Below are 12887 nucleotides of genomic sequence, written 5' to 3'. Positions count from 1 at the left end.
ACTACTGGACCTGTGCCTCATAACACACTTCACGTTCAACAACCAAATATATGAACAAATCAACGGCACACCCATGGGCTCACCCATCTCTGGACTCATAGCAGAAGCAGTAATGCAAAGATTAGAACAAACAGTCTTACCGCAAATTCAACCCAAACTCTGGGTCAGATACGTGGATGACACCTTTGTAATCATTAAAAACACAGAAATAGAGAACACACACCGGATCATCAACGCCACACTCACAGGAATCCGATTCACTAGAGAGGAAGAAAAGGACAACCAACTCCCATTCCTAGACGTGATGGTACAGAGAACACCGAATGGAGAATTCACCACTAACGTACACAGGAAAGCCACACACACAGACCAAGTCCAGAACTACAAAAGCAACCACCCCAACACACACAAAGAAGTTGCATCAAGACATTGTTCTAAAGCGCCACATCACACTGCAGTACACCAGAACTGCAAAAAGAGGAAGATGAACACCTATACAATGTATTCGCCAAAAACGGATACCCGCGCAATTTCATCAACAGATGCCTAAGGGAAAGACAACGGAATGAGGACATGCCGCAACCCAAAGGACTAGCCACACTACCATTTATCAAGAGCATTTCGGGACTGACAGCCAGACTACTGCGACAGCTAGGACTCATAACAGCACACAAACCAACAGCCACCCTCAGACAACAACTCACCAGAACGAAGGACCCGATACCCAGCATGAGCAAAACCAAGGTAGTGTACAAAATCCCATGCAAGGACTGCACAAAACACTACATAGGACAAACAGGAAGACAACTAACGATCCGCATCCATTAACACTAACTAGCCACGAAACGACACGACCAGCTATCCTTAGTAACCACACACTCAGATGACAAGCAACATGAGTTCGACTGGGACAACACTACTATTATAGGACAAGCCAAACAGAGAACAACCAGGGAATTCCTAGAGACATGGCACTCATCCGCAAATTCAATCAATAAGCACATCGACCTGGACCCAATATACCAACCACTGCAACGGACAGCTGGAACTGACAACCGGAAGCGGCAGAGACAAACTGCTATAAATGCTGGAGGAAACATCACAGAAGCGCTTCACCGGAGGCTCCCAAGCACTGAGGATGTCATCTAGACAGGGGACGAAACGAACAGAACCATAACAACGAACACCCGAGCTACAAATCTTCTCACAAACTTTGATCTGCAGCCATTCCAATTGGCACTGCCAATGAAGAGCTGCTAACCTCGGCGTGCCCAGCAGTTCTTGGGAGAGGAATTTCCAGACCAGCCTACTTAGCAGTGATCCTTCCTCAGAGGAGCATTCAGGGGACTTGTGCAGTCTCTAGTTCGTGGGCGAGATCTCCACAGCCTGCATTAAATACCACATTTTGTTTCACGGTGTCATGTAAAATCACAAATTGCTAGACATTTCACTCAGAAGAACAAAATGTGTGCTGTTTGTAATGATTGGACTGAAGTCAGCCAGGTGGACTTCATAGAATATGAGTTCCCTGATTGGGGCTGTTGACTTGCTCCAGTCAGAGAGCCCTGGCTGACAAATATAAACAGGAGTGTCAGAGATTCTGTTCATTCTGCGAGCTGGCTCTGAGGAGGCTGGATCAGTGTCAGGGATACTCCATGTGTAAATCAAGGATGACTTGGTCTTGGGATAAAGGCCTGTGCAGAGTTATTTCACTGTTTTTACCTGAAATATTCTGCTGGCCCTGAAAACAATTGAGGACTATGCCAGCTTAGTTTGAAGAACACCCTTAGATATGATTGATCGCAGAATTGTTATGACACAGAAGGATCCATTTGGCCCAACTTACCTGCACTGGCTCTTCAAATGAACATCGTCACTTAGTGCCAGTCTCCTGCTTTATCCCCGTACCCTTGCACATTATTTCCACCCAAATCACCATCCAAAGCCCATTGAATGTCTCAATTGAACCTGCCTCCACCACATTTCCAGGCAGTGCATTCCATACCAGAGCTGAGTGAGAAAAATGTTTTCTCATACCACACTTGCTTTTTTGCACAGCATTTAAAAATATCACCAGATTCACTTTAATATATAATTTCGCTTATTTTACTTCCCATGTAGATAATAACTGCACATGCGTACTGATACTACAGATTTTAAACAACATTGGAGTTACTAATCTGAGACTGACTAATCAAAGAGAAGTGCCAGTGATCCCTGTTACTGGTATCAAAAGCAGGAGATGTTCTCTCTGTCCTGTTAAGACCGAAAGCTTTTTTGTCGGAATCCTTCTTCCTATTATTGACGGGAACAGTTTGAATTTCACCTGCTTACTTTTATCAACTAACGCAATATGTTGCATTTCAGCATCATTATGATTATACAATATATAGTACACACCCTAATATGATATGGTAGTGGAAATTTTTCCAAACAGCACCAGTGTTGTTTGGATTGCCATTGAGCTCAAAAATTTTCCTGACCTGATATTGTTATTCTGGAATCTTCCAATCCTGGCTGTCAGAGACATGTAAAGTACAGTGTCAATTACAGAACTCTGTCTCAGTAAAATGTATCTTGGGGAAGACAGGACACATCCCAATTCCTAGGCATAGCTGCCATTATGGTAGGTTTCCAGGTCCAGTCTGACTGTTAATGAATGGATGAGTCGGTAAGTAAAAGGGTAGGTGGGTGAATGGGTAACTGGCCAGTGGGGCAGTTGGGTCAGGTCATGTCGGTAGATGTAGTCAGGCTTGAGGGGAGTTGTTGCGGTTCATAGGCAGTAAGATCTGGATGTAGGCAAGTATTGGGTAGAGTAGTCAGCTTGGCAGGGGTGGGCTGGGTGGTAGTCAGGTCCAGTTGTGAGTGTAGTCCAGAAGGTAGTGAGGTGATTGGGAGGTGTATTTTCATTGTCTGTTGGGAGTTGTGTAGTTGGGTGATGGGAAGCGGTAGTCAAGGAGTGAGTGTAGTCGGGTGTGGTCAGGGAAGCTGATCAAGTGATCCATGGGGCAGGGGGGAGCAATGGTCACATTGGAGGTGCAGGCAGGACAGGGTATTGTAGTATAGCTGGGAGGGCTAATCATTTGTCAGAAAGTGTAATCTGGTCAGGGATTAGTTGAGTCATTTGGAGAGCTGGTCAGCAGGACTAGTCAGGTTCTGGGAATAATGGCAGCATGAGGTGGTCAGAGGTGTAGTGAGAATGGAGAATCATCAGTTTGAGAAGGTAGTCATGTAGCTGTCAGGGGGTCAAAGGATAGTCAGGTTAGATTAGACTGGGGAGTAATTGAGTGGTCAGAGGCGTCATTGCGTGGTCTCGGTGGTGTTGGAGATAGTTGGATCAGTTGGGGGAAGGTAGTCAAGAGGTCAGAGTTGCTATTTATTTGGGGTGAGTCAGTATGAGTGATTGGAATTATCAGCTATGCAGTTACCCAGGTGATCAACTAGGTTTTAATCTGTTGAACATTTCTGAATAATGAGCCAGGTTGGTACTGCAGAACTCTACAACTCTAATTTAAAAGTTGGAGACAACTGCAGAGGGTCATGGGGCACAGAGATGTTGCCAATCAAACACTAATATTTTCCATGAAATTCATATATATGTCTACGCAGAGGGCGTCCGCAGGCTCTTAATGTGCGTCTTCAGTCATATACCTACTTTTCGACGATGGAGACTGGATGATTCTGCACAAAATGTATTCAGTTATTTCCATAAATGCTTATTATGTCGGGCAGTTCAATTGCAATGTAATACTGCTATTGAGTCAGCTGAAATAAAACACTTCTGACCTTGTTTTTTATTTCCTTTGAACAGTAGAAGCATTGCATCTTGGAACACTGATGGCAGCTCATGGCTACTTCTTTCCAATCTCAGACCATGTGCTAACATTGAAGGATGATGGGACTTTCTACAGATTTCAGGTACACTAAACACAAACCAATTATTATGACATAAAATTGAATCACTTTTATTTATTTTTCCATTTGGGCGTCAACCCATGACTGTTAAATTTGCTCTTTTATCATTTACAACAACAACAGAAATTGTGCAAAGTTGGTAAGGAGTAATTATTCCCCTTAGTTGAAGGATCAATAATCTGGGGCATAATTTTCAGGTAATAGGGAAGAGGTTAACAGGAGAGGTGAGGAAACAACTTTTTTATCCAGGGGGTAGTAGGAGTTTGGAAGACATTGCCTGGCAGTGAGGTGGAGGTGAACCTCTCAGTCATTAAAAGGCACATGGTTGAACATCTCAAATGTAATAATACTTAACAAAATGGGCACGGCGATGGAAAATGAGATTGGTGTAGATAGGCCCATTGAATCTGCACTAACCTAAGTGCCTCTTTGTTGCTGTATAGCTCGATGACATGCTTGCATGCCAACCTGTGGGACTTAATATATTCTACGTTCTTATGCATAAGGTCTCTCAAATTGTTCTGTGCTGTAGCTTTCTGCAGTCTGTTCCTGATCTCATTGATATACATAAAGAGTAAACGTGGAGGCACAAATGGGCACTCCATTATTAATCCTTTTCCATCCAAGCAACACTAATTAACCAAGTAAGTCATAGAGTCATAGAGATGTACAGTATGGAAACAGAGCCTTCGGTCCAACCCATCCATGCCGACCAGATATCCCAACCCAATCTAGTCCCAACTGCCAGCACACGGCCCATATCCCTCTAAACCCTGCCTATTCATATACCCATCCAAATGCCTCTTAAATGTTGCAATTGTACCAGCCTCACAACTTCCTCTGGCAGCTCATTCCATACACATACCACCCTCTGTTTGAAAAGGTTGCCCCGTAGGTCTCTCTTATATCTTTTCCCTCTCAACCTAAACCTATGCACTCTAGTTCTGAACTCCCTGACCCCAGGGAAAAGTCTTTGCCTATTTACCCTATCCATGCCATTCATAAGTTTGTAAACCTCTATAAGGTCACCCCTCAGCCTCTGATGCTCCAGGGAAAACAGTCCTAGCCTGTTCAGCCTCTCCCTATAGCTCAAATCCTCCAACCCTGGCAACATCCTTGTAAATCTTTTCTGAACCCTTTCAAGTTTCACAACATCTTTCCAATAGGAAGGAGACCAGAATTGCATGCAATATTCCAACAGTGGCCTAACCAAAGTCCCGTACAACCGCAACATGACCTCCCACTAACCAAAGTCCCGTACAACCGCAACATGACCTCCCAACTCCTGTACTCAATATTCTGACCAAAGAAGGAAAGCATACCAAACACCTCCTTCACTAGCCCATCTACTTGTGACTCCACTTTCAAGGAGCTATGAACCTGCACTCCAAGGTCTCTTTGTTCAGCAACACTCCCTGGGACCTCACCATTAAGTGTATAAGTCCTGGGAAAATTTGCTTTCCCAAAACGCAGTACCTTGCATTTATCTGAATTAAACTCCATCTGTCACTTCTCAGCCCATTGCCCATCTGATCAAGATCCTGTTGTAATCTGAGGTAACCCTCTTCGCTGTCCACTACACCTCCAATTTTGGTGTCATCTGCAAACTTACTAACTGTACCTCTTATGCTCGCATCCAAATCATTTATGTAAATGACAAAAAGTAGAGGACCCAGCACCGATCCTTGTGGCACTCCACTGGTCACAGGCCTCCAGTCTGAAAAACAACCCTCCACCACCACCCTCTGTCTTCTACCTTTGAGCCAGTTCTGTATCCAAATGGCTAGTTCTCCCTGTGTTCCATGAGATCTAACCTTGCTAATCAGTCTTCCATGGGGAACCTTGTTGAACGCCTGACTGAAGTCCATATAGATCACATCTACTGCTCAGCCCTCATTAATCCTCTTCGTAACTTCTTCAAAAAACTCAATCAAGTTTGTGAGACATGATTTCCCACGCACAAAGCCATGTTGACAATCCCTAATCAGTCCTTGCCTTTCCAAATACATGCATATCCTGTCCCTCAGGATTCCCTCCAACAACTTGCCCACCACTGACGTCAGGCTCATTGGTCTATAGTTCCCTGGCTTGTGTTTACCACCCTTCTTAAACAGTGGCACCATGTTAGCCAACCTCCAGACTTTCGGCACCTCACCTGTGACTATCGATGATACAAATATCTCAGCAAGAGGCCCAGCAATCACTTCTCTAGCTTCCCACAGAGTTCTCGGGTACACCTGATCAGGTCCTGGGGATTTATCCACCTTTATCCATTTCAAGACATCCAGTACTTCCTCCTCTGTAATATGGACATTTTGCAAGATGTCATCTTCTACTTCCCGACAGTCTATATCTTCCATATCTTTTTCCACAGTAAATGCTGATGCAAAATACTCATTTAGTATCTCCCCCATTTTCTGTGGCTCCACACAAAGGCCGCCTTGCTGATCTTTGAGGGGCCCTATTCTCTCCCTAGTTACCCTTTTGTCCTTAATGTATTTGTAAAAACTCTTTGGATTCTCCTTAATTCTATTTGCCAAAGCTATCTCATTTCCCCGTTTTGCCCTCCTGATAGCCTCTTAAGTATATTCCTACTTCCTTGATACACTTCTAAGGATTCACTTGATCTATCCTATCTGTACCTGACCTATGCTTCCTTCTTTTTTTTAACCAAACCCACAATTTCTTTAGTCATCCAGCATTCCCTATTCCTACCAGTCTTTCCTTTCACCCTGACAGGAATGTACTTTCTCTGGATTCTCGTTATCTCATTTCTGAAGGCTTCCCATTTTCTAGCCATCCCTTTTCCTGCGAACATCTGCCCCCAATCAGCTTTTGAAAGTTCTTGCCTAATACCATCAAAATTGGCCTTTCTCCAATTTAGAATTTCAACTTTTAGATCTGGTCTATCCTTTTCCATCATTATTTTAAATCTAATAGAATTATGGTCACTGGTCCCAAAGTGCTCCCCCACTGACACCTCAGTCACCTGCCCTGCCTTATTTCCCAAGAGTAGGTCAAGTTTTGCACCTTCTCTAGTAGGTACCTCCACATACTGAATCAGAAAATTGTCTTGTACACACTTAAAAAATTCCTCTCCATCTAAACCCTTAACACTATGGTAGTACCAGCCAATGTTTGGAAAGTTAAAATTCCCTACCATAACCACCTTATTATTCTTACAGATAGCTGAGATCTCCTTACAAGTTTGTTTCTCAATTTCCCTTTGACGATGAGGGAGTCTATAATACAATCCCAATCAGGTTATCATCCCTTTCTTATTTCTCAGTTCCACCCAAATAACTTCCCTGGATGTATTTCTGGAAATATCCTCCCTCAGCACAGCTGTAATGCTATCCCTTATCAAAAATGCCACTCCCCCTCCTCTCTTGTCTCCCTTTCTATCCTACCTGTAGCATTTGTATCCTGGAACATTAAGCTGCCAGTCCTGCCCATCCCTCAGCCATGTTTCTGTAATTGCTATATATCCCAGTCCCATGTTCCTAACCATGCCCTGATTTCATCTGCCTTCCCTGTTAGGTCTCCTGCTTTGAAATATATGCAGTTTAATTTATCAGTCCTACCTTGTCCCTGCCTGCCCTGACTGTTTGACTCGCTTCTGTTCTCAACTGTACCAGTCTCAGATTGACTTCTTTCCTCACTATCTCCTCAGTATACCCACAGAAGACTCCTGCACTAGCTGCCTACCTCGCTTACCTTTCCTGGAGTTAATCCATCTATGTGACTGTATCTGACTCTTCCTATAATGCCATCCATCACATACTATTGCTGTTGCAAATTCCTCATTGCTTCTAACTGTCTATCCAACCGATCCATTCAATCTGATAAGATTCGCAGCCAACAGCATTTATGGCAGATATAATCCACAGTAACCCTTAAACTCTCTTTAAACTCCCACATCCGACAAGAAGTACATATCACTCTTTTCAAGGCCATTTTTGTTCCTTCACAATCTACAGACCCAGAAAATAACACCTTTTTATTCCTCTACAAAACACTGCCCCAGATTAAATTAATAGTTATGGCTTATATTTTAAGTTTAATCAAGAGACATATCTCCAAAAACATATAATCAAGAAAGAACCCACTCTACTCACTACTGCAGATTCTCTGTAGGCCACACTTAAAACAACGATTAACTTATCTGATTCTGTGCTGTGAACTTTGCCCAACAGTTCCTCCAAGATCAGTTGTGAATTTCACTGTTTGTTAATTTTCCCAGATGCTCTCCGATGTCCAGCGATACATGAATTCAAATAGCAATTCAAACAGCAACATGTACACTGAATGAAGATTTGGTAGCAACTAGGCAGAAATCCTGATACTGACTTACGAACAGTAGCCCTGGGGTAAACTGTGCCAGATGCCCCAACATTCTGGAAATTTGAACAGGAAACCCTGCTGGAATGTTAATCAGATCATCCACATCTCCATCGTGCTCGGGCACTGATGATGCTTCTGTAGGGCTCTCCTCTGCTGCCAGGCACTGCAGATGAGAAAAGGTATCTTGAACTAGAAAGGGTCAGCAAGCAGATCATGAGCAGCTATAGGGAAACAAAGCTGACATAACTGGAGTATTTGTTTCATTTGCACTTAGGTCTTGTATCTGACCAATGGGTTGGCAGCATGTTGCTCTGCAGCTTTAGATTACTGACTCGATGATACACAAAGTAAACCTACCTGACCTGTGGATTCCAAATTGCTGGGCACATGGACTAATGAAATGTAAAATAACCCCTATGTTGGAAATCCATGTCACAGAGAGCTGTGGGGCAGAATCCTTTTAAGGCTGAAATAGATAGACTCTTGATTAGTAGGGAAACCACGGTCCTCGGGAAAGGGCAGAAAAAAGATGTGAGGAATGTCGGATTAGTCGTGATTCTCCTGAATAGTGGAGCAAGTTCAAGGGACTGAACAGTCTGTATCTATTTCTTATGGCCTTATGATCTAATATTCTGCCCTACGTCTGCCTTTTATTTCAAGTCTTGTTTGATTGCTAAACCTTGCCTCAGTAGTTACAACAGGAAGATTGACTTCTCAATTCCAAATCCCAACCAGTTGTCTCAAAATGAAGTACTTTTGAAGTGTAGTCACTGTTATAATGTCAGAACCACAGCAGCAAATTTGCAAATGGTAATTGCCCAGAAACAGCATATTGATGATGACCAGATAGTCTCCATTGGAAAGACACAGTGCTGTGCTCCCTCGGTACTGCACTGGAGTGTCAACCTTTATTTTTATGCACCTATTCCATAGAATGGGACTTGAATCCAGAACATGTTAGGACCGAAAGGTAATAGAAAGCATTATTTCTGTTCCTTAAAGAGAATGACTGCTGACACCTGTATGCAAGGAAAAAATGTATATGCGCTGTGCTCACGTCCTTAGGAGGCACAGCATTATTAAAATCAGGTTACAACACATAAAAATATCTCACTGAACCTCAAATTTTGATTTACATTATTAAATCAGTTACTTTCTGTGTAAGCAAATTGAACCACTATCTCTGAGGAAGTGGAACCAAGGGGTAGATTTTGTTTTCCAGCCTCTTGGTGCATTGCTTTGTGCAAATGGTGAATTCATGCACATGATTTTATATTCATCTGATCATTTTGTTTCCCACAAGAATTCACTTGATATATATCCGATACATGTCATCAGTATTATTCAATTGATCACTGAAACTGCTCCACCTCACTGGAGTGTCATGCTGGAAATCAAACTCTACTATTCCCAGAGCTTTCTCACAGGTTAAGGATTTTGCAAAAGTATGCAATATTCCTTAATTTACCTGCCTTTTAGACTGGGGTGACAGAAAGCTCGACTAGAAATCTGTACTTGACAGGAATTATTATATATTACAAGCAAATAGATACTAGTTACAAGGAAACAATCATGAACCATCGACATTAACTCTACTTGTTAAAATTCCAACCCCCTTATAAAACACCCCCTATAAAGAAATACAGACACACACAGTAGATCCAAAAATGAAGCAGTGTTGTGGGTGGAGGGAAAATTGGAAAGGCCACTCAATGATCCCTGGGACTGAACCAGCTATTCGGTGATTGCTGTAATCTCCAGGTACGTCCACTTGCTTGCAGGAGCCACAGAGTGACTTCTTCATAACTTATAAAGCCTCTGACTTACTGATTAAAAATAACAGTTTACAGCACTGGTGAGGGTTAATAAATTGGCATTCTTCAAGAGTTAGGTGTTTATTTTTTTAACCACAGAAAGAGAAGACACATGGTCCAGAGATCCAATGCCTTTGTGACCGTCTTCTTCCAGAATTGGTTAATTCATTATGTGGTATAGTCACTAAACCAGAAGCCCAATTGATAATCTGGATACATAATGGAAATCTGTCTACAGCCAACCTATAAAACTTAAGCTCAATTCATACATTTGGAGTACAAAGTTAATGTCAATAATGGTGTCGATTAATTTAAATTCCTAAACTGCTATAGTAATTCTGTATCATTCATCCAAGCCTCTGGATTACAGGTGCAGTTAAATAAATACTCCCAAAGTAAGATATAAAATATTTTCCTTCGTATCCTTCAGTTTGAAATGTACCTGAATCTCATGGTGTCCAAACACATACAAACTTTTGAGTTTTTTTAGATTTCTCCTTTTACTTTTCACATCAGGAATAAATCATTGGGCCATGTGAAATAATTTCAACCCTAGTGGAAATCTATGTGCTAGTGTGAAAGTGCGTGAACAATTCATGTCAATTAAGTCACTTGTTTCTTTTTTGGAAGCAAAGCAGAATCACCAAGACAACCATCAACGCTTATGTAAAATATCGACTTAAGTCCTAAATATCCAATGCACAGAGATGGCGAACAATATTTTTAATTGATATAAAATGTTTCATTGTCAGAATCGGTGATCATATTACAGATAATAAATAGTTAATATTTGCCCCTTTCCAACTAGTTAGTTTTTCCAGCCAGTCTATAATGCTCACTGACTTATTATTTTAATCATGTACTGGCCAGGGGGAAGGAAGAATGAAACTGTGCGTAAATCTTCTGTTTTTTTTGTTAAGTCCAAGTTGCTTAAATTTTTTTGGAGGCAATTCCACGCGGGTTTTCGCTCTTTATCGTACTTACCTCATTTTGCTTCATTAGCAACCTACCCCATACAATGGCATCTGTCATGTCTGATTCTGGGCCTACCTCTCCTCACACTGTTCCCAGAACTCCTCACTACTGAACGAATATCCTGGCATTCACCAGCCTCCACAATGCATCTGGACAAGCACTGTGAATCCAGAGCTACCTTGTACATTTCCTGACACTTGCCCTCAACATGACAGACAGTGATAAATCAGTGTCCCATTGTGTGGGCTGGGTCATGGCGGTCACGCTGTATAGTGAGCCAGCTGAGACATTAGGTACAAGGACTCTGCTGTGGCCATTATGGTATTTGATGAGTGGTATTTTAGGAACTGTACCAACAATGTATTTTGGATACTTTACAAAAGCTATTTCATTTATTTTCAACTTACAAAGGAGTGTTTTTGAGATTAATTGTATTACACTTTTAATATGTGTTTGGAAATCTTTGTATTATAAGTAGATAGTCTGGATTATTCTATTTTATCTTAATTTATTTCATTCTATTGTATTGTTGAAGCAAAATTTGCAGTGTTGTGTGCTTATGTTTCAGTGAGTGATGGCTTTGTTAAAAGCAAAACAAATAAAAATATAATCTAACTATCCAGGTTGCTGATGTGGAATCTGACTTATCCTGTAAAAACAAGGGATCATAACAACTGTAGGAAAAAAAATTTTCTCCATTCTGCCAGCATTAGAATTGCCATCTTCTCTCTGCAACTTCACACTCACTCTGTCATATTATTGCCTTGTTATTTAGCAGAGATATAAAAGGTGGGAGGTAGTCATGGTTACGTAGAAATATAGAAAATAGGAGCCTTAATAAGCCATTTGACCCCTTGAGCTTGCTCTGCTTTTGAATATGATCATGGCTGATTGTCAAGCTCAATACCTTAACCCCTCTCTCGCCGCATACAGCTTGATCACTTTAGTCACAAGAACCAACCACATTGCTGTAGGTTTGGAGTCAAATGTTAGCAGATTTCTTTCCCTAAAGAGCATTAGAGAACCAGCTGGGTTTTTAATTACAATTGCATGTTTGTAAGATCATCATTATATTAGTTCTTAATTCAAGACCTCATTGAATTCAAATTTTGGACATCTATCATATTGGCAATTTGAACCCACATTCCGAGGACACTAGCCTGGGGTTCTAGATTAGAAATCTAGTGACAAACCACCACAACACCAATGTCTTCTAGTTCATCATGATATTGAAAGTTACTGTAAAGATAAAGCTGTCAAACTAATTTATCATTCTGTTCGCAAGTACTACATAATTGCATCTTACATTCTTCTGTGTATACTAATGTGACAGAAAATATACGTGTTTATTTTAGCAGTGTGCTAATAGGTTATTAATCTATGTTCAATGCTATGCTGAATTGCACCCATTCAAAATTATGGTTGAAAAATATAAAGGCAAGAAGTACTTTTTTTTGTCAATCTATTGACAATCTATAAATCTATTCTCAAGAGCTGAATTATTCTGGTGGAGATATAAATGATAAGTGAGTACCAAATTACAGTCAAATCTGCACTTAATTAACTGAATAATGAGTGCAATTAAGAAATAAAATAGTGAATTTTACAAAATGTTTCTGGCTTGCTGTATTAGCATTGTAGTCATTGCTGGTTGTCTTAGAGCAGCATAACATGAAGAGAGTGTGATCTATGAGTTCGAAAGGAATAGGAAGGACAGTACTCATATCAAATTACTCAAGACAGTAGAGCTACCATCAAAGAGTCAGTGACCTGGACAGGATAAAGAGAGAATACATAATGAGACCCAGGCTCATCTGGGATGGTAAATGAGATGTCATC

The 12887-nt window shown here is 41.3% G+C and overlaps 1 protein-coding gene across 5 annotated transcripts in view; it reads left to right on the top strand.

Annotated features, from left to right (window-relative positions):
- The window catches only part of LOC122552701 (regulator of G-protein signaling 7), a 450150-nt gene that overhangs the window by 321325 nt on the left and 115938 nt on the right, over positions 1 to 12887 (top strand). For all 5 annotated transcript variants that reach the window (XM_043695584.1, XM_043695581.1, XM_043695583.1 and 2 more), the window contains exon 5: positions 3812 to 3918. In XM_043695584.1, coding sequence (XP_043551519.1) covers positions 3812 to 3918 — 107 coding nt within the window. The remainder of the gene's footprint in view (positions 1 to 3811; positions 3919 to 12887) is intronic.

The sequence above is a fragment of the Chiloscyllium plagiosum genome, chromosome 9 (assembly GCF_004010195.1).
Source record: "Chiloscyllium plagiosum isolate BGI_BamShark_2017 chromosome 9, ASM401019v2, whole genome shotgun sequence".
Taxonomy (NCBI): domain Eukaryota; kingdom Metazoa; phylum Chordata; class Chondrichthyes; order Orectolobiformes; family Hemiscylliidae; genus Chiloscyllium; species Chiloscyllium plagiosum.
This window is presented reverse-complemented; position numbering and strand designations above follow the sequence as displayed.